General features: G+C 43.7%; 2 protein-coding genes across 2 annotated transcripts in view; one reads left to right on the forward strand and one right to left on the reverse strand.

Moving 5' to 3' along the window:
• Nucleotides 1-1,533: 1,533 nt before the first annotated feature.
• Nucleotides 1,534-20,156, reverse strand: LOC138245817 (uncharacterized). The gene is made up of 2 exons (XM_069199757.1): nt 19,927-20,156; nt 1,534-3,720 (listed from the first exon to the last, which is right to left on the reverse strand). The coding sequence occupies exon 2, from the start codon at nt 3,620-3,622 to the stop codon at nt 1,721-1,723; it is 1,902 nt and encodes a 633-aa protein (XP_069055858.1). The 5' UTR covers nt 3,623-3,720; nt 19,927-20,156; the 3' UTR covers nt 1,534-1,720.
• Nucleotides 20,157-20,170: 14 nt separating this feature from the next.
• Nucleotides 20,171-22,660, forward strand: part of NDUFAF8 (NADH:ubiquinone oxidoreductase complex assembly factor 8) — a 95,071-nt gene continuing 92,581 nt past the window's right edge. The window contains exon 1 of the mRNA XM_069199758.1: nt 20,171-20,495. Coding sequence (XP_069055859.1) covers nt 20,415-20,495 — 81 coding nt within the window. The 5' untranslated portion in view covers nt 20,171-20,414. The remainder of the gene's footprint in view (nt 20,496-22,660) is intronic.

Below are 22,660 nucleotides of genomic sequence, written 5' to 3' on the forward strand. Positions count from 1 at the left end.
CAGATGGAACATTTTTCCATAGAGTGTGAGGTTGCTTTGCACCAGACTGATTCTGGCGCAGGGTGACATCTTGCCTCAGGGGGGTCTTGTATGAGTCAATTCCAATGGACCCAAAACGTACTCTCCTCTATGTCACTGATAGTCTGGGTGGCCACCAAAATAAGTTATTGTTACTGTTTTTGGAACGGACTCTGGTGAAGTCGACATAGCTAGGGCATAAAAGGCCAAGGTCCATAACCCACTCCCCTACTTTGCCGTCTGGAAGAGGGGGGATGAATCATTGCATGGGCTTGGAGGTGGCAGTATACAAGGTGAGGTGTTACCCACAACACCCCAAGCTTTGGCACAGGTGGGCAGATTACAGCGGTGTCATGCTGGAGATTGTCCGATCACTGGGACACTTGGCAGATGATGAGATTCGGATGTTCACAGAAGGAAAAGGGGCTGGATGGATACGGAACAAATGCTCAAATGAATATTAATGTTATGTATACTCTTATTACAATGTAGATGGTAGGGTAGGGCCAAATGTGCAGGTATTTGCTTTTGTTTGTGTTTTTTTGGATTATCTTTTTTCGTTTATATGTCAGCCCATTGGGCCATGTATCCATTTTAAAACTCAATAAAAAAAAAAAAAATTGAGAAGAAGAAAAAGGAAAAAAAAGGCAAGTCTAGTCCTACTACCCTTCTCCTCTCAGAGTAATTCTTCCCCCAGCACCTATCTCTACTCTCTTCCACTACTAGACTTTCTCCCCTCTGCTGGTCCTGCTCCTGTACTAACCATTGCTCCCCTCAAATGCAAGCCCTGCCTCCCCACACCAGCCAGTCAGCCCCAGGCTAACCATGATACTTCCAGTACTAGCTCTAACCCCACCACTATTACCCTTTATACCAACTAAATCCATTCACCTCAATTGTTATCCCTGCTTCTTTCTTCGCATGCCCACTACTAACCATCCCAATAAGCCCCCAATAGCCTCTATTTCTAGACCTGCTGTCTCACTATAAGCCATATTACGACTATCCTAGCTCTCCTGCAGCCACCGTTAAGCCTGCCACTTCCACTAGTGGCTATTTCTACCTCACTGCTAGGTCTGCTCTCCTCTTCTAATAGATGTTCAAATCTAACCGACTACTAGCAAGGCTCTGCTACTACTAGACAAGTTCTCCTCCACTGCATCTCTGCCCTCTGGCACCCATGGCCCTATTCCACCACAGTGATTCTTGCCTTTCCATCATGACCCGCTCCCCTCCACTACTGCCATCTGAGATTTCCTTGTCAAACAGCCAACTTCCATTCCTCCACTTCCTCCTAGTAATCTTAATTCCCATTCCCCTAGTAGCCCCCCTGTACAGCCCATTCTCTATTTTTGGAGCATCATGGCATTAGCAATTACCAACACTAGAGAGGTTGTCTTCTTAGTCACCAAAGGTACAGGCACACTGGTCAGTCGATCAAGCCAACTGTAGGGATGTGGACAGTAGGCCAAGTGCTAACAATTTATAAACAACCCACAAATAAATTAAAGGCTATAAGATAAAAACAATTTTATATATAAAAATAGGAAACCTATTAGAATCACTAGCAGCAGGTCAGCTGAAGGAAAATACATATATTAATCCCACATTTACATCACAGCTGGTAGGGCAGTATTCTGATTGCAGTCCAACATTACCAGCTGTATAAACCATCTCATTCCCATTAAAACGCTCTCAGGATTTAGCTGTTTACTACATTGATTTGAAACCTCTCAAGCAGTGCACCATCAGGCACAAAAGAAGACAAAGTAAGGCCATTTCTTTGGAGTCCAAATCGGATGTGCAGTAAATTCAACAGACGGTTTAGTCCCACTCTGTTAAGACTGTCTTTTTTCAGGAACGGCAGGTGGGAGAACACATCCTCAAGATGTTGGTATGGGACTGGAAGAGTCAGCAACATTTTGAATGCACCTAAGGCTATTTCCTGAAAACTGTGGTTTCCATCTGAGTCTGTGTATTCATAGACTTCAACCCAAAAGCGCTCCATGCTCTCCTCTTCTCTGAAATGGCACGACGACAGATTTGTCCACTGTAATTCCAAAACTTCAGCAGGACATGTGAAAAAAATACCCGGGAGCTCAATAACAGTTTTTTTATCTGCTAAAGCCTTCTTTGGGCTTAAAAATTCAAGTTTCTCTACAGCATTCACCAATTCCAAAAGACGCATTTGATACTGCATGAGCAGCAGCCTTAGGAAGTCAAAGCACCTTTTGGCAATTTCATCTTTAGCATCAGCCGGGAGTTGACTAGAGTCCATCTTCTGCTGAAATTCAATTCCAAGATCCCTCTGCTCTTGAATTCTGTAGAGCATGAGATTTTGAAAATCCAAGCTCTGAAGTTGCTCTCCATTTGCTAAAACACTTGGCTCCACAATTCTTTCCAAAGTGGAAACGAACAGCTTTTGCAAATGATGGAATTGTTCTACTAGATCACCAGATTTATTCAGAAAAACCTGGTTAGCTATTTTAATATCCTGCAAAAAAGGCTTCAAAAAAGTGAGGTACAGAAAGTTGGTCTCGTCATTGAACATTATTTGTAACAACCTTCCAATGAAGCGCTGGTCCACACACAATTCTTGGCAAAAGTGCAATTTTAAAGTGCCATAATGCTCTAAAATCTTTTCTACACGATCCACCATAAAGAGCCAATGGATGCCAGATTGTGAAACCAGAGCCAATGAAGAATCTCCAACTAGCGTCCGATACAGCTCACTGCCATCAGCTTTACACTTTGACAAATACTGCAAGCAGTTGTAGGTTTCCATGATCATAAATTCAAGGTTGCTGGGAAGACTCTGAACTCCTTTCTTGGCAATGTTCTCAAATGAGTGGCAGCCACAGCTCACAAGTTGCAAAGAGGGCAACGTTTCCTTTAAACTAATGAACACCGAGTGGTTCTCACTGCATATCACACTTGCCTTATCTGCAGCAAGTCCCACAAGGTTTTTGTTTTGAAGGTGATTTTCAGCCAGAAAGTCTAAAACAACCTGTGCCACATTACCTGCAGGTGGTAATTCAATGATACCAAGGAAACTAATCACAAACTTCCTATGTAGTTGACTAAAGTACCTAATATGAATGTACATAGGTGGTTTCACCAAAATATCAGTTGACTGTTCAACGATTAAAGAGTATGGTGACTGCCCAATATCGTTTATTAGCTGCTCCTTGAAATATGGACCTAAAAGGGAATTGACGATTGCTGTGCAATGTGTGTCGTGCATTCTAATAGCTCCAAATTCATCACCAAGAACGTCTGCTAAGTCCTTTAAAGCATTAATTTGTAGGTTACAGGCTGCATATGCTGCAATCCGTAGTTCTCGCCTTTTCTGGGCATCAGTTATTGGTTCAACAGCCACTGCACTGGAAGTCACAGACTCGTCAGAAAGCATACTACGGGAAAGGTGTTTACTTGTTTCAGCATGAACCTTTAGATTATTGTAATGTGCACGAATTTCTACATGACAGAATTTACATAACGCTTTTGTTTTATCTGTTTGCACGGGAGCAATCCATTTTTCTAACTTAGGGTCAGACTCCCAATCCTTTCTGTAGCATTGTTTATACTGTGACCATTTGCCCATTTTATAACCAACCGATGTCTGGTCACTTCTTGGTCTCAAAATGTGTCCAATGCAGGTTCAATGTGGTGAGAGGTGGGTCCAAATAATTCAGAGCACACCTGTCAAATATAAACAAAGAAACAAGTGTTATATTATGTTGCACAATAATCATAGCTATCAAATTAAACAAGCATAGTGATAAAGTGATATCATCATCATAGGCTTGGGGTAAAATACTACCTATAAAGTAAGAACACAGTACACATGTTCCAAAGTCATAACCATGCATTGTCAAGAGGGGACACAATTGAGGTGCACAATTACTGCTTCACAGCGGTGAGTAAATACAGAGACTTGGTGATTGACAAATCAGAAAAAGACTTGAGGGCCAGATGAGAGACCAGTGCCCTGCTCATTCTGCTCTCTCCCCCAATGAAAATCCACATTGGCTAGAATTGAAAATAAGTACAAGTTACTAGTTCCTCACTAACCTACTCAGCAGAAAGGTTCTTCAAGGCAAGACCAGTGAAACCCAACAGTGCTTAACCCTGTACATCAAACACGTGACTACCTCTAATGAAAAGAGCATTTCCCACATCTTCACTCACTTCTCGTCCATCTTCTCTCGTGTCTCCTCTCTACTCGCTTGCTCAGCGTCTTCAGCCATCTTCTCATTCCCAAGTAATATCCATTTAACTGCTTTCTCCACCCATTTCATTTCCTGTTTCTCAAATTCATTGTGCATTTCCCTGCCTCCCTCTCTATCTTCCTGCACTGTCATCCCTATAACCTCCATCTTCCCCCGTTTCCCCATCTCTTTTTTGCTTATTGTTAAATACCCCCATGCTTTCCCCTTACTCTTATTTCTTCCTCATCAGGAGATCCCTTCAAGCTCTCCCGTCTCATTTTCTTTTCTCTCACATTTTTTAGGGCTAAAAGTCCTTTCCAAGTTCAGATAGCTGTATCACAATGCCCCCGTTATACTTTTTGTGGCCTGTGAATTCCTACCAATAAACTGAACAATAAGCGAGTCCACTGGTGGTGCCCCGTATTCTTACAATGTTCATGAGCAAAGCACAAGACTATTTTAGTAAGGGAGATGTATTTTCTCCCACTCAAGTGTGACTACTAACGACTCATACTAGACCCCTGGGACTGCCAGTACCCTATGATTCTAGCGCATAGGCACATTCATTTTTACTTGTACTTCCGGTGGGGTCATTGCCTACCCGAACTCTGTGCAAATTCATCCTTGGCAGTCACACAAACACTGGGAGGGCTACAGTTCCTCTACCAGTGTAACGTGTATAGCATGTCACATGCAAAATAAGTGACTAGAAGACTGTGCATGGTGAATGATGTCTTCAAGAGGACACAGCAAATGCTTGCGCCAAACGATGGTTTGCTTCCAGATTATTTTTGTCCATTTTGCGGACATGACAAGCACCCATGAAACGTTTAACAAGGTACCCCTATATTTACACATCATGCTAGCCAGAACATCTGCATTGCAACAGTACAGGAGTGAGTCTCCTTTGTGCTGTGCTGTGCTGGAGGTTACCAAGCTTGTTTTCTTCCTTTGTATTTCGGTAGCATCACTTAGCACTGAGATCTCCGCTAATAATATTTGGTTTCAATCCAGCCAATACATGTAGCTTTACAAGCTGATGCTCCCCCGCCCCCTTTCAGAAAGAAGGAAGAAACTGCAGGCAACACAGATTTGAGGGAGATTTTCTGAGTAATATTCCTGTATCTCTCAAAGCACTAGAAATGCTGGGCCTATCCAACCAGAAGTTATTCTGAATCTGGACTTCAATAAGCACTTCTTGGCCAACAGCCTGTATTGTAGTTCTTTTCAGGGTTCAGTACACCGGAGGTAGTCACGCTGCTGGGAACTGAAAGAAGAGAAGGTTTTACTTCCTGATGTTGAAAGGCTCAGTTCCCTTGAACAAATTCCAGAAGGAGGGCTCGGCTGATTTGAAACCTACATGCAGGTTGTCCTGAGGAAGTGTGCTACAAAGACATGCAGCCTACTTGGCCAAAACAAACTTGAGGACAGCTTTTGTGACTAGAGGGTAAAGGATCTGCTGAGAGCATTTCAGGACTGCGAGTTTAGTGAAGGTGTATCATCCTCCAACTGCCCCATACGAACAACGATTTGGGAAAGTCTAGGTTTGTAGATTCGTAGCTTGAGACACAGATTTACCTCTTCACCAAAGGCTGGGCAGAAGTGGCCTGCTAGCTGCAATTGGTTGACCCTATTCAAGTTATCTTGGTTCTGGCCACATCACCATTTACATCATGGTTAGATTCTAACTCTAAATTCCACTTTCACAGCCCCAAATGTCTATCTAGGATGGCCAGCTACTGTACTGGCAGCTGAAAATCTCGAAATGATGTTCTCTAAGTTCTAGGCCAAGACAAACAGATCTTCTTGCATCAACATCGAGTCTGGTCCTGTTTGACTGCTGCCATCTCGGAACTCTGTATCATTCATGGATAGAGACCACTGGACCCTCCGAATATGTGTCAAGTGGACGCCAATATTCTTTGTCAATGGTTTGTAGGCACCGACATTTCACCTTTGGCTTGGACGGGACCTTTGTCAAAGTGGGTAAATTACTATTTTTGTAGCCATCACCCACCAAGTCGGAAACTCACTAGATTGTTTGGTCTTAGATCAAGAACTGATGATAAACCAGTGCAAAGAAATCAAGCATCATAGCCAACCTGATATATTACGGCACTTGGTCCATCACCACTGCCTCATTCACTAAATGTTGTAAACAGTGTGCACTGTAAAAGGCATGCGAGCCAAACGTTAACCCTTGTAAATTGAATTGTAGCATTAACTGCGTAAACGCTGGAATTGCGTATAGGAATCTACTCTCTTGCTCGAGAAGGTGCTAGAACATTATAGCCGTTTGTGTTCCGATTTTGGACCCTATATATATTTCCTTTTAAAATTAAAGCGCTCTACTTATTTTTTTCTAAATAGCTGTCTCAAGTGTAGTTACTTTGAACACAGGATCGAAATCCAATTCACTTTCAACTCAAGGCTGGCCTTGCTGCCCATTAAAAATAACGTGTGCAAAAGCGATTACTCGGTTAACCTATTGAATTTAATGCTACCATCAGAGACCCTGGGAAACTCAGGGTAAACCACAGATACCTTTCGGAACACACTAATGACCCCAAAGCAAAACTCTTCCACAATACTCTGCAATCTCTTTCCCCTTGTGGTTGCTCTCTAACCCTGATAAAAAACATTTAAAAAAAACACAGTACGGGCCTCTGAGGAATGATATGGTCTAAAAGGGATATGTGCTTTGGAAGTAGAGTGCATGGGTAAAATAATGTTTCCTCCAGGCATTTTGGAAATAGAGATCCTGATCATACAATGTAGCCAAATAGGGGCTGGGGATGTGTGGGGAGGAATCGAGGCAAAAATGAGAAATACAATGGGCCAGTTAAGACAGGTTTCTTAGCAGAAAATGTGTAAAAGATCACAACACCAGGCCCTTATACCTAACACAGCAACATAAAAATGGAACAAAAGTCATATGTAAACAACAGCAACTGACTTGTATGCAAAGGAAAAACAAGATTTGGAAGACACATTTGCAGTATAGAAGTCCTTCTGAGGTAGGAAGCATTCTTTAGTGTTAAACGTTCTGAGAAATGGTCCAATGTTTTGCCCACACAGTGCACTTCGAAAAAGTCTATATATGGAGACATATTGGCAGGCTTGGTGATGGTTTAAGGTGAAATACTCAGGGCGGGTTACTGAAGACTGCTCCCCCAAAACAGGACTGTGCCACAAAGCTGGACTGGTACCAAATTGAAAGGTCAGCTGGGCCACTCTGCTCCTGGAGTAAGCTATGTATCTAAGCAACCATGAGGTGAAGGAGGTGGTGAAGCAGGCTGACTGATGGCAACTTGAGCTGTGAACTTGAACAGTCAAGTATGGTGTCATTATTAAAATACATTTAAAAGTATGTACACATATCTATGGCAGTTCCGTGCGTGCAGAAAAGGCTAAACGGATAGAAAAAAAAAAAAAAAAAACAGTAACCGGAAACCCAAAGTGCAGATGGCTTATCACATTGCTGAAGTGGCTTACTATAGGTCTACTCCCTGCCCCACTGGCCTCTCAACATAATGGGGAAAATAAATAGTCCTCTCTGTGCAGCACACTGTTGAGGAGTAGGGGTTGCAGATGCAGGCTGGACAGAGAAGCAGATGACCTCTGACCTTCCAAATGGATGGCAAAGTGATATAGTGCAGTGGCAGACTCAACAGGAGAAGCATGACCTCAAGACATTGTACCGACATTTGAAGCGCATTTAAAAGTGGGCGTAATCCTCGACAGGGAGAAAAGAAGACCCCAGTCTACCAGCAGTGTGTGATTGTCAAGATGATCCTCATGAGCAAAGGAAATAACTCCATATCCACTGTTCTGCTGAACACGAGAGATGTGAAATATCAGTCAGGGTTGGCACGCTTTGTCATGGAGGGCGGGAGCACACAAAGCCAATTCAGCTATGTGACATTGATCCTCTAACAATATATATTTAATTAATTCATACTTATACATGCCTACCTAGATTCGATGCGAGATCAGGAAGGGTGGCACTTTGAGTCCTCAATCATGCAAACTGTGGCAAAGGTCATTTAGAGTGGCAGATGGTGTGGCTGAGGGACAAAGAATGAAGGTGCTAGCAGGACGATTAAGGCAACACAACCACTCCCTAACAGTCTCAGCCTTGTCCACCTTCCCCAGCATGGTGAAAACCAGTGGGAACTACACCACCCACAGTCTGGAGCTCATTACTTACAGGCATAACAAAGACAAGTGGGAGACCCACTTTAGCAGTGACATGTGAAATGAACTACCACCAGAAAGGGCAACACAGAAATACCCGCCAAGAGACAAGTGCAGGAGACAATTGCAACTTAGGGCCATATGTACAAACACATTTTCACATAAACACAGAATGGGTAAAACTCTTTGCTACATCTGGCCCTTAGTTACTTGTTACTATATGGATGCAGTTAAAAAAAAAAAAAAAATCCGCTCCAGAAGAAAACTCAAAAACAGTCAAGTAACCATTCTGTAAACAGTACATAACACAAGAATTTTAGCAAAAGGCGTAACTAGGAGGAGTGGTGACCAGCACCGACCACGCCAAAGTAAACACAGGCACAGCTAGAGGAGGGTGCAAACAATTGATCAACCACAGGCTGCACAACAGAAGGATTTTAAAAAGGCTCAGGTCTGAGTGTGAATGAAATGTTAGTTATGACATGTCATGCAAGTTGGCATAGAGACTCTTTCATAACTCAAATGTTCCCACCCCATTATACCCCTCAGCCACCTGCCAAAAAAATAAAATAAAAACAGACCTGAGCAGAATAAGTCTGAACCAGGGGTTTGCTTGTGCTACTACCATACCAACCTGTTGTTGTGTAGTGCTGTTTGGTGTACAACTTCATTGCTATGAAGATTTAATGGTCTTTGAGGCGCCCCTTGTAATGAAATGTGCATCAGTCCTCTAACCATATGTACCATGGACCAGCGGAGTGGGCTTTGCAGCAACAAAGTTAAATGTTTTGGTTCCTTCTGCAGTCACAAATGATTTCTGTATTCAGATGGCAGACACAGCACTCAAACGTGCTTGGGTTATTTATTTTTTACCCAAGGGATACAATTCTTACTTTTCTCTAATGGATGTTAGGCTAGGACCACAGCTATTGAAGCTGCTCCTTGACCATTACATTCATAGATACCCCGATGTTTACTGATGCATTACTCAATAACGTATTGCTTCTGCTGCACAGCTCTAGACTTTGGAGTGACAAGTGTCATGGACAGGTGGTCCACGAACAGTACATTTGCCATGTCTGTTTAGTATCATTTAGGGAGCTGCCAGTACTCTGCTGGAGGGAAGAGGCCTGACGCTGTAACCTATAAACCTCAGACAGAGCCCTGTATGTCACTGCTTTGAGCCCAACAGAAGGCTAGGTGTCGCACTAACGGCCATGCAGGGCAGAATTGTGGTTGCCAAACACAGTTAGTATTATGCACTGCTTGCGACATTGCGAGAAATACAAAAGTAAATTGATGAGCTGAGGATTGAGGTCTGTGGGAGAGATAAGGCAGCCAATGGAAACTATGTATTAAAAAAAAGTAGAATGCTGCTGTTGGGTGTATAGGTGGTTATGTCTGCCTGTATCTGTGTGTGGTGTGCCCAACCTTGAAATAATGCGTGCTCTGACATAATAGGTGGAACTTTGGTGTACTGTGTGAATCAAGTGAATTATGGGGCAAAGTTATGATAAAAGGCTAGCCCTGACATTGTGGTGGTAATGCTTGGCATATTCTGGTAAAATACTGGTCCTGACATAATGGTCTCAATTCTTAGCATAATAGGGCCATCTCAGGCCTCGAAAAAAACATAAAAATGTTACTAGACCTGCAAGTCAAGTAACTTGAATAATCTACTCGACCGCACTGTAATGTAATTGACCTGTAAACGGGTGTCAAATTGTGTGATCCTAGCCAAATATTTCACTTGATGGAGTTGCCTTTCCTAATTCTCACGAGGGCACCTTCAAATATGTGAGTTCAGCATTTCTGCTGAACAAAAAAAAAACCTTTTTTTTTTTTTTATTATATAGACTAAACGTTTGCTCTTTGTATAAGAACTTAGTCCGCTTATAGGGTACACATAATCCATTACTTGCCTCTTAAGTTTACTAATAATGCTGCCATTAGGGCAGGAGTGTTTCTCAGTTTAAGTTTAAACACTCACTTTTACTAAATATATTACTAAGGTATAATGTCGTAGCGCTCTGTCATTTAGAGAAAGTAAATTTCAAAAAAATGTCCAAAAACCTTCCCACTAACTTGCAGCTTTGCTGATAAAGCTATATAATATACTAACAATAATCTGTGAAAATTGGGTTTCAGAAAACACTTATTTGCACATCACCAAGTAAAGTGTTCCATTTGTTTTCATCCTAGTAAAATATTTTTGTCATCACACAGAAGTACAAATAAATGGGCCTTCACCACTACCTTAAATATATTTTGAAATGTTTGTACAGTTGACTTAGTTATTTAAATGTTGTGTGTTTGAAAAACCTTGACATCCTACTTTCATTTCACATCCTTTGTGCAGCAGGTAATACAGTTCATCTTACAAAATCCTGTAACTCAACCAGCAGAAAGAAAAGTAAAGTAAATGTAAGAAAACAAACTGACGTTTTACCTCTGTCTCTGCACACACAGGAAATTTGGCAAGATAAGAACAAGATTTAAAGGCATCTTTATGGCTCCTTCACTTCCTGACTGAACATAACACCTGTCTTGACAACTGCCAGAAGGGGCGAGTAGGTGCTAAAAATAGCTCAACCTGATAAAATATGACTGCCACTGCAAGTGGGTGAGTAGATTTTTCGAGATCTGCATCCTGAGAATGATGATCCCACTGCCAACTCTTGTAAAAGTGACGTCCCTGGCATAATTGTGAAAATACTTGATATATTGAGGGCATCTGCAAGATGATGGGCCAAACCTAGATTCGGCTGACTCTGGCATAAGAGTAATAATATCTAGGATATTGTGGGCACACACCATTTGGAGATTTTTTTTTTTCTCCCCAAAAAATGTAATTCTCCAAATTCTCAAAAACGCACTAGTATTTGACTATTCACTACAGCAGTATAGGACTTTAGTCTGTAAGACTAGTGCAATCTGTATGCTGTCTCAACCAGTTAGGTCTCCATAACCCGAGCAAAAGCTCTGCTGGCTGTGCCTGTATAATTTGGCAAGCTCTGCTGTGCACTCCCCAAGCAAGATGCTTTAATTTTTCCACTCTCCTCCTTCAAAGGAGTCTTACTTTCAGATCATGGCCACTAATATAATGAGGCAATGGGGGACAATGGTTTGTGTGGGTTCAACCAAATTATGCAGCAACAAAAGGGAAATCATGCAACATCACGTGGCTCAATCTATGACTATTATTTTTCAGCTTTAACAAGTGTTACCAGTTTAACACCAGAATGCAGTAATAAGCAATTGGAAGGTACCCAGTTAACCTTTGCAAAGACTCTGATCCAATTCAGCACCACATACGGTGTTTTTTTATTTTTTTTAACTTTCATCTTTAGGCCTAGAAACAATTTTTGGTAGAAAACTGCAAATGACTGACTATGGTGGATCATGTGGCAAGTGCAACAATTACATAATTAGGCACAACATTGTGCACCTAGACACACACATAATGCCAACAGTGACCATACATGACATTGTAAATACACCAGATGGGGAAAGACAAAAAAACGAAAGGAAGTAAGTATAGTAAAGCAAAATGTGGAAGTGTAGATTAAAGCTCTGCAAATGTTAGGTCATGTGAAATTGCATTTTCTGAACTTACCGTTTCACCCATGACTTTTTTGAGGAAAAGGTGATTGGAAAATGCACCATTTAACTGCTGTTTTTGTCTTCTAATTGTTCTCAATGGCCAGTAAAACTGAGACATACCTGGAAGGGCAAGGCTTACCTGACACGCTTTGAAAGTACTGGAAAATGTAGTGTACCCTTTCAGAACCTATGTCTTTTTAGCAGTATTATGTGAAAACATGCTTTAAGATGGACTATTTTGACTGATTATTTCAAACTATTCCTGTGGAAGAACTTCATAACAGTCTGTACTCTCCTACTTGACCCATCCGAGCTCTGCACACTTGAAAATGGTCCCCATTACCAATGACATCCCCTTTGCAATCACTGATCCATCTGAAGAGGGTCTTGAGGCATAATGACTACATTTGTTTTTGTGTAGCTATGGGCAGGTTGACAACTGTCTGGGTTTGACCTCATAGGTTCATGCGCAGCACATTCTAACTTAGGGCATTTAACGAGTTTAGAGTAGCAGAACTCTTCTATAAAAAACTGTACTGGAAAAAAATAATTTCTATGTTTGGGTCATTGATGTTAGTATGCCACTTTGCTCCCAGGAACCCAATAACATGTTAGACACCGGGTTTTCTAAATAGAATAACACACTTATTTTAGCACCTCAAACTGTAAAGGCCACTACACAAGATTTACCACATAGGCCACATGAGGAAAAGCACCTCTGTAACATGCAGCACGAGTAGCAGCAAGCAGTTCTTCATGTGAAAATATAGAAGTGTCGTTACTCACTAGCTCAGGGTACTTGTTTGCTATTGATAAGTGCTGGTACTCGCCCATTAAAATTATCTTTGCTGGTCTAAAACAAACAAAACTCAACAACCAAGAGAAAAGAAAAAAAAACAGTGCGCTTGCAGTAGGTGTAGACCTTGCTAGAGGGCATAAACCCAAATCAAATCGGTCTTAGTGAAAAAGTGTTTTTTGCAATCTGGATCTGTAGCAAATGGCAGCTACCGGGGCCCCACCACATAGAAAACAAGCATTTGCAATGCAATAGGTCTTGCAGTTTCTGGACTTAAAGATACTACCATTGTAGATTTATAACTGGACTTTTCTTGCCACATAAATTGGCCAATCCTGCCTCATAAATTCCTCTTTTCATGCCATGTAATTCCAGTGGCCCTGCATATAACTAAAAGCACTCCCATCTACCCTTTTCCACTATCTGCAGCAAAAAATGAAAAAGTTGTCATTTAGCATCCTAATTTAAATCTGCCATGCTAATCCTAATAGAATACCACTTTCACCACCCCACCATCAGAGTTGCTGGTTGGCTAGCAATTCCCCTAAAAAAAGACACAAACCAGCCACAGAGGAGAAATAACTTAGAAGGGTCACCCAAACATATCAAGAGTGTTCAAACAGTCATACTGTAATTAAGATGTTAAATTGGCCTGAATATGTGCGTGGTTAAAAGCCCACAGTACTTACAACAGATCAAAGCATTTGCGCGCTCGACCTAAAACGGAGGGAAGGTGATGTATCTTTGTGGGGATGTCTATGTACAGGTGTGAAATGTGTGTCTGTAGATCTGTTAGGGCTGTGCTATGAATGCTAAGCAGAATAAGTAAGTGTTACAGTATAGGACTGATTGTACATAACGCGAAGGAGCATTATATGCAGTGCAGTACTTAAAATGGACATATCACTGTAGGCACACAAACTATTCCGGTATACCCGTTTGCTGCTAAGAACTGCTGGTACCATCCCATTAAAAGTATTGCACTCTTAATGGTAAGTGCCAGAAGATGTCCATTTAAAACACCGAGAAGACGGTGAAGTGGACCCACACTCTTCCGGTGTTCATAGATAGCCATGCACAAACGACTCTGGGGTAATGTGCCTGCCCCGGTGCACAGCTGAATGTGCACAGCAGTAAAGTTGACTGTGTGAGTTGTGGGTGGATGTCTGTCTTGGCACATGAGCAAGGGACATTGTGTGTCAGTGCAGCACTGTCAGAACATGGGTTGTTAATGACCACTGGGAATGGGGAGTGCTGCAAGCCTGGCTCCACGAGGAACAGAGGGCCATGTTCCAGAACAGAGCTGTTTGAGAGTAGGGTGTGCATGCGCTACCAGGGCCATTTTTAAGAATGGGCAGTGCTAATGCATGGCTCTGAATAGTCAGCTGCCATAGCAGTCTAGATTGGGAGGCAGCTGCGTTACACTGAGCATTGGGCTGGGGGCAGAGCGTGCTCACCTGGCTGTGCCATGCCTATGCTGCAGTGCAGAGCGAGCCGGCCCTCTGTCAACCCGCGCAGCTGTTGAACTTGTGCCAGGTGGTGCCTCTTGTGGTACTGGGTGCCGCAGAACACACTGCTTGAGGAGGGAAGTGATGCCTGCAGTGAGAACACCGCTCAGGTATTTTTAGTGGAAGGCCTCCAGCGCCTGTAACTTTAACACGCATGTAACAGACGGGGCAGCACTGCGAACCAGCCAACAACTGTAGTCCTCATAGAACTACCAATGCAGGCAGTTGCCTCTTGTTATATACCTTGAGAGATAAAATTAACCAATGCCTAGCTACTTCTAGGGCTTTGGTCCTCCATAGAAGTAAAATAAGTGGCTTCAGTCACCTATGCCCCAGGACCTTATTTTGCCGGTGCTGTACAAATTATGCAGCAAATAAAAGACAGATTATGCAAAAAAAAATCTAATGGTAGTATTACTGTAGTATTGGCTTTACCGGTATTAAGGGAAGAACCACAAGTAATTACTGGTTAGGTAACTGTGAATAATGTGACCAGTTCTCCAATACCACCGATTGAGTTCACGCTGTTGTGCCTGTTCTCGCTGTCAGGCCCCTGGCTGGCATGCAGCACGAAGGGGAAAGACAAAAGAAATAGTGCGCCGATGCTGAAGTATATCGGCAGTCCTGCAATAATCCATGTAACAGGGGCAGTCTGCAAGGCGTGACAAAAACAGGCTCAAGGCAGGACAAACGTAAATCAATTACCAATGACATCAAATGATTTTTGAAAGGCAAGCCCACAAACAAGTGAAAGTGATGGGCGTGGTGGTTAAAAACCCACGATACTTATAACAGGTCAAAGCGATTGCACTCTCGACCTAAAACAATTAAAACAACATAAGGCTGGAGCAAAAAAGGATGAAAAGGAGGTGGGATGCAACAGTGAGTCGGCTGAGGAAGAAGGAGCAACAGAAAAGAGCGAAAGCACTTGTGCACTGCGGTGTAGCCTGGCAGCAAATGGCAGCTGCTGGGTCCCTCAAGAATGAAAGTTCTCTTTTTCTTAAAGGACTGCAAGCGGTACGGCACCACCAGCGGATCATGATTTTGAGGGGAGAGAAAAACACAACAGCAAGCAGAAACACTAACTCTCACAGCCCTGCCAACATATCGTGGGTTACACCAACATATGTTCACTAAATATCCGCATCCCGGCGGAGCCCAGCATTTATCATGCAAATCGGCTAAACGGCTTAACTGATAGCATGCTCTCTCAGAGTTAGTATTCATTTGTATTCACACTATCTAGCTGCAGAGAGGTCGTTAGTACTTGCCTCCTTACTACGAACTTATTTTCATATACTGAAGTCACTGTCTCTTTCTTTCAAAGGGGTGCACGGTTACAGTGCTGTGCCCCGGCTGGACATATCTTATTAAAGTCTGCAGCGTAATTATCGTTTTTCTACTTGAACAAAATTCTGCATGAGCTGGACTGCTGTTTAGATGTCACCAAGGTCCTCTACAAAAAGCTGATGAACCCACTGGACAGCATAGCCTGTCAGGCTCCTGGGTATCGATACAGTCCGTGACATTTGTGTGAACTTTGGTTCCATTCACGCTTCATTTGAGCCCAGGCAGCTTTCAAGGTAACAGCTCCACTTGGCAACAAACCTAGGTATCATGAGAGACGACAACATAAGAGTTCAGCTGAGTAGTGAAGTGCTTAGAAGACACGGCAGTGAAAGTTTACTTTGCTCCCAGCACCGGTTTGCTATGCCGGTGTGCATTCCGAGCAAGAAACGGGTAGGAGACAAAGGTTGAGCTCAGTTACCAATGCCTCCATATGCTAACAATAGAAGATGGCTTACAAGCTACCTGATGCTCTGGTTCGGAGCCCTTATTGCTAATTAAAGATCGTGGCCACGTGGCTGGTTCTGAAGAGGTTTGTGTTGTTGTTACTTGACAAGGTTTTCACAAGCATGTCTGCCAAACAGCTACATTACATTGTACCGATTCTGCCCTTATAACCAGCCCACTGCAAACTGCTCTCAAGCATCATTCTGTCAGGGCATCCAAGTCAGGGGCTTCTTTGCATTCTTTACTTGTAGGCCGATGTATTTAATCGTAAACACAAACTTTAGCGGGATGTAAGTTAAGTGTATACTCATTAACAGATTACTTCCAAACGTGGAGTATGAGTGCCTCTAGGTTAAAGTACTCTCTTAACATGACCTGTATAATGTTTAATCTACAGTGACGAAAAGCTACAGAAAAAGCATGTTAGAAATCGGAAGTATGTTGGAGACCTAAAATAAGCACAGTAGGAGAGTTGCAGATGATTTAGGCTGTTTTAGACTACTACAGTAGCCAACAACAGAAATGTATGTGATTTCTTTCACCACATGGATGTAACTACTTTTTTGTACAGCAATGAGGTGTCACAAAGTTTCGCACAAAGCACTGAAATATAGCACATAAGTACACTGAAAACGTGTAAATGCTACACATAGCAAATTGAAGACTTAGCAGCTATGCTCTCATGGAGTCCTGAAAGAATACCCAGGCGACCCCCCACAGCCTGTGGGAGGGGCACCCTTAGTCACGTCGTGGGCAGGAGCCCTTCACCCCCTCCCACCAGGGTGGTGTCGAGGCAACCTACGTCGGAAGTGAGTCATCAGGGGGCGCGGAGGATCTGGGGCAAGGAGGGTATTAAAATGGTCGGAACTCTCGCATTGCCCTCCTTGCCCCTCCGATCCCGGAAGGGCAGTCACCGTCGCGACCAGATCTGGAAGAGAAGGGCATCCAAGCCCTAGGAAGGTTTGGGTGGAATGGTCATTGAGGAACTGGGTGACCGGACTTTCAATCTATGCATCAATCTTGTCAAAGAAGCATCTGTCATTGCCCCCCCCCTCCCCCCAAGTTGTTCACATACATGTCGCTTATTCATAGTGCGTCCTTGGATATTCAAGGCAGCCTTGGATATTCAAGGCTCCTCTTGGCTCCAGTATGATGTTAAGTTCAGACTGATGGAGGCTGTTAGGCCAGAAATGGCATGGGATCAGAGGGAGATTAGCTTGTGGCACTCGGAATTCACCATGTCTCCCTACAGTACATAAGCTGGGCACCCCTTTCAGGCTAATAAAGGTTCTGGGGACAATAAAACTTGCATTATGGCAGTACAACAAAAAGGAGTGCAGTAGGGGACCCGCCTGCAAATACAAGCACATCTGTTCCTTCTGTGTGTCCCAGAGGCACCCCGAAAGCAAGTGCTTCAAGAAGCATGGAAGACTGAAAGAGTAACAGACCCTCCCCACCCCCCAAAAGCAAGTAGTAACACACATTCCAGTAAGCTTCCTACGCCTATCCGTCTCCACGTTCTGGCACACCTTCTCGGAAGGTACAAGACTTCAAAAGACACCCATACCCTGTATCACGGTTTTAAAGATGGATTTCGCATACCTTTGGGAGCCACCTCTACTCCGGCCCCCCCCTAAGAATCAATTGTCAGACCTGGGACACCCGAAGATAGCACATGAAAAGATCATGAAGGAAGTGCAGGCAGGAAGAGTGGCGGGTCCTTATCCGTCCTGCCTGACCGCCCCCCTAACCCCCTTTTGAAGACCTGGTCTGATCACCCCTGGGTCTGGTCCCTAAGAAAGGTCCCAGGAGATTTTTCCTAATCCACAATCTTTCCTTCCCTCAAGGCTCATCAGTCAATGAAGGTTTAGCCCAAGATGTGGTACACCATCTTTGATGAATCGCTGGGCAAGCTGCAGACATTAGGCAAGGGGACCCTGATGGCCAAAGCCAATATTTAATCAGCTTTTTGTCTCCTGCCAGTTCACCTGGAAGACACTTGCCTTCTGAGGTTCACATTAGAAGGACAGTATTTTCTGGATCTTTTCATGCCCAAGGGATGCTCCATTGCATGCTCGGTCTTGGAGTCATTCAGCAGGCTTCTAGAATGGGACGTTAAAGATGTGGAAGACACAGATGGGGTAGTACACTACCTGGATGATTTTTTGTTCATGGGACCCGGGGGCTCAATGGCTTGTGGGAAGGCTCTGCTGACAAGACTGACGGCCCCTCTGCATGGATAACATTTCTAGACACAAACTGATTCACAGACGGGCGTCTTCAGACTCCCGGCAGATAAAGTCATGGCTTTCAAGGCCTCCATTGAGAGTTATCTAGCAGGAATGAAGGTCACCTTCCGCCAGTTGCAAGTGTTAGTTGGGCAGTTGAATTTTGCATTACGAGTTATTCCTATGGAGAGAGCCTTTTGAAAAAACATTGCTAGGGCTGTAGCAGGTCTTCAGTCCAAGCACCACCACACCAGACAGTCATCTGAGGTCAGGGAGGACTTGAGGACCTGGAAGGGCTTTCTGGATAACTTTAACGGCACCCTTCTTTGGCAGCAGCCGTCAAAATCTAGCACAGAGTTGGCCCTGTTCACAAGACACGGCAGGCAGCACGGGTTTTGGGTCAGTCTTTGGTACCAGATGGCGCATACAGCACTGGACAAAAGAGTGGAGGGCCTCTGGGCTCACATGAAACATTACCTTCCTGGAGCTCTTTCCTATTGTGGTTTCACTGCAGATCTGGGGAACCATTTTAGTCAACAGTAGGATAGGGTTTTGGTCGGACATCATGTCTGCAGTCATGGCTATAAATAATCAGAGAGCAAAGTGTCCATTCCTGTTACACTTGCTTAAGGCCCTGGTTCGCAGTTGCTTGGCCCATAATGTGTTTTTCTAAGCAAAGCATGTCACGGGGGTTACTAATGCAGTGCTGACGCCTTGTCTCGTTCAGAGTTGGCAGAATTCAGAGCACTTTGGCCGCAAGTAGACAAGACAATGTAATCCTGCCCACCGGAACTATGGAAGCTTGGTGGCCCACCACCTCTAACCTGAACACAGCATCCGTGGCGCCAAAAACTGAACGTATGAACTAGTTGTCTTGGCAAATATACAATGCTTCCTTCCATTCTTCAGTAGTGCGGAGCGGTTTCACCCAGAGGGAGTCTTGAAATTCCTGGCGCTGCAAAGGGAGGGTGGTTAGTCTCTGCAGTTAGTACGGAGGCAGCTTTCCACAACTGCCTTCTTTGCAGGGTTGAAAGTGGTATCGGACCCGACAAAAGATCCAAAGGTGCGGAGGGCCATTATGGGTTGGAAACATATGACCTCCCCCCCAAAGAAGGCGCCAAGAGGCCTACTGATGCAGCGAGACAGTCTCGATTGGTAAAGGTCCTGGCATAGGTATGCAGTTCCCCCTATGAACTTAACCTCTTCTGCTTTGCCTATTCTCTAGTCTTTTTTGGTGCATTCGGGACATCAGAACTGGTTGCAGCCTCCAAGGCTGGCCTGGGAGTCAGGGATTGAGCAGTCCGACAAATCAGCCAATTTAAAGATGGTTAAGAGGCTATGCTGGTGGAGAGGGGGGAAGAACAGAAGGAGTAGTAGAAAGGCACTCGAGTAATAAACGAGCATAAAAGGCTAATCAATGGGCATTGTAAGTTTTTGATATGGTCCACAACAGACTTTCCCCTACACAAAACCTGTCTGGTAAACGATCCCTGTAAAGGACATCCCCACACTCGTTCAGAAAATAACCTTTTTACTAGACTGCCTGTACCCGTAACAGTCGCATTCCTTACCTGTTTATGTTTCATCAGTGGAGACAGATGATCACAAGAATAACTTAATGACCTTCAATTCTTCGGTAGAATTTGTTCAAAACGAGTACAACTAAAACGGAAAGGCTAGGTTCGATGGCGCTGCCTTGTACCGAGGCTTGATAAACACGGAAGCCGAATGAGGATTTACGCTCATACGCTATATCAAAGAGAGGCGCGACCCGCACAAATTTTGCCTCAAACTGAGGCTTGAAGCGCATGAACTCCGCCTCCTGTCGGGTAAATGATGTCTGACAAACTGTGACTTTGGTCCGTAAAGGTGATACATGGTATTGAGATTTGGCTTAAACTTAAATTTCGTCCGAGATGAGTACTTGATTACTTTAGGTGCAGCGATTCTGGCAGAAGGATCTATCTGACACAACGGACCTGTGTCAGACTGCTGCTAGAGAGGGCTGGTCTGGCCGGTAGTTCTGGCCCAAGAAGGTGGCCCTGTCTCTCGCAGAGCCATGTCCACTGAGGTGGTGTCTTCAGGCGCTCGCGGACGACTTGGCAGGATCACTAGACTGATGGCGGCTTGTGGGCCGGAGGTGGGACTTCTTTATATTTCACGGTAGGCGGGGTGCTAAGTGGCTGGAACGAAAGGCGGGGGAGCGGCCCTGTCCCATCTGAGCAGTCTAAGAGTTAACTCTGAATCCTGTGATGTTGCCTAATGATGACATCTTATGTTTAGTTGGTAGGCGCCGCCGTCTGCCTTTCCTTCTTGAGGCGCAAAGCAGTGTTGCCGTGTGCGCATGTAATTTATAACTAACTTTTAACGGTTCGCACAGAAGGTACAAAACAAACGATAACACGCAAAAGCATGAGTACCGATTTCCGTCGGATATTAATTTACCTAAGGAGACATAAAGCCTGGTCATTGACCGTGTGGAATTGAAAAATCCCCCGCTAATCTTCCTTTTACTGACAGTAGTTTCCGGACTTCCATTGATTTGGTACATTGTTTATTTTTTTGTTACGCGTTGTTACATTTTGCACGTGTGGAAAATTGTATTTGAATCATAAAGTTATACTGTAGGATTAACTGCACGAAGCAAAGAAAGTATTTTTCCCACAACTTTTTTTTTTCACGGCATACAATGTATTTTATTAAGAAATAACCCAGGGCAAGATGGCGACCGCCTTGCCTTTGTCTGTAGTCCATTTTTGATTTCTTGACCCGCATAGCGTTAGCCTTGATTTAAGAGGTACCAGGAGCAGCACAGATTGAAGAAACGGGAAACTTTATGAAAACAATACCCCAAAGGTTTCGAGAAGCCAGCTGCACAACTCCCAGAAATTGAACCCCAAAGCGGGAACAATGTTTGGAACATAGAACCTCAAAACATTCAGTTAAATGTTATGCGTACGACACCTTTCCTTTTTCTTCTCAGAGCAGTACCCTGTGCGTGTGTGGAGGGGGTGATGGGGATGGATTTTCGTTGGAAGCAAAAGCTACAAAAGGATAACAATCTAGCATTACACTGTAGAGAAATATAAAAGCAGGTATTTCTTATGAAAATTGATTGCGATGAAATTTGGACCATATGAATGGGAAATGCTGAAATAAGAGGTGTTGACAACATTTTGTGAACGCCAATAACACTTTAGCGGACAAAATCTTCAAACCAAATAGGTGCTCTTCTACATGGTGTGTGGTCAGCTCGAGACGAGTAGAGGCACACATTACCAGGCACACTGCTTCCACACGGCAGCCCATCCCCAGATCCAACTTCACTGACCAGAGTTCCACAACTTCAATAACTGTCAACTTGCTTTCAGACCTCAGCATCAAACAATTATAACATCGTTCATCAGTATCTTCACAACACGCACTCCTGTCTAATATAAAGCAACATGTCTCAAATTCCACCTTTGCACGTTCTTCAACTCTGATCAGCTCCCAAAAGCAAACTTCATGTTGTATGGCTCCCTAAATTTGAAGAAACCGATAGACTCGGTCCTCCTTCATCTTCACCCCGTCTGCTTTCCAAATCCTTCCGTGGCCCCCTTCATTCAATTTCTCTGCCACCTCTGCTGCTCGTACGTACCCTTAACCAGTGAGGAACTGGCAGACTTTCTCTACATACTTTAAAACAAAGACTTCTGTGTTTTCATCGATTGTTGTGCTATGGGCATAGGCATAGGCAAAATCTCTATCTGCATCCTCAACCCTTAAACCACTCGTCACAGCCATTTCTATAGTACCTTGCTACCTGACCGTTAGACTTGGGGTAGTACAGCAACTTCCTGATTTTTGACATCCAACCCATCCCATCCAGAAATATTTCTCATTTCACACGAGACAAGTTGAGTGCCATTGTGTTTGTAAGAAAGAACTCCACCCCTCCTAGCAGAAATATCGTTAATCATTTGTTAGTGCTGATGGTAGTTATGGAATGTAAGAAAGCAACCTCCAGCCATTTTGTATGAACATCCACTACTATTGCTGCAAGTTGTTGATGGTCGGGCAAACCCCAGAAAGGATAAATTAATTCCAAACAGATTTTGTCCTAGGCTTCCCGCTGGATCCTGCACACGTTGAGGTCGCCCTTCACCAACTTAAGCCTTACCCAGATAGCCCTCATGTGCCAAAGTAATACATTTATCCATTACGCGCATTACCACAAACTCATTGCAAACTATTAGCTAATCCCGAACTTTAAAACATGATCTTGCACACACCGGGACGCATCTCTCTCATCACCTGTCTGTA

This window comes from Pleurodeles waltl, chromosome 7 (genome assembly GCF_031143425.1).
Source record: "Pleurodeles waltl isolate 20211129_DDA chromosome 7, aPleWal1.hap1.20221129, whole genome shotgun sequence".
Lineage (NCBI taxonomy): Eukaryota > Metazoa > Chordata > Amphibia > Caudata > Salamandridae > Pleurodeles > Pleurodeles waltl.

What these genes read in the sequence shown, in the direction of transcription:
- LOC138245817 (XM_069199757.1), bottom strand. Translation starts at nt 3,622, where the DNA reads ATGGGCAAATGGTCACAGTATAAACAATGCTACAGAAAGGATTGGGAG.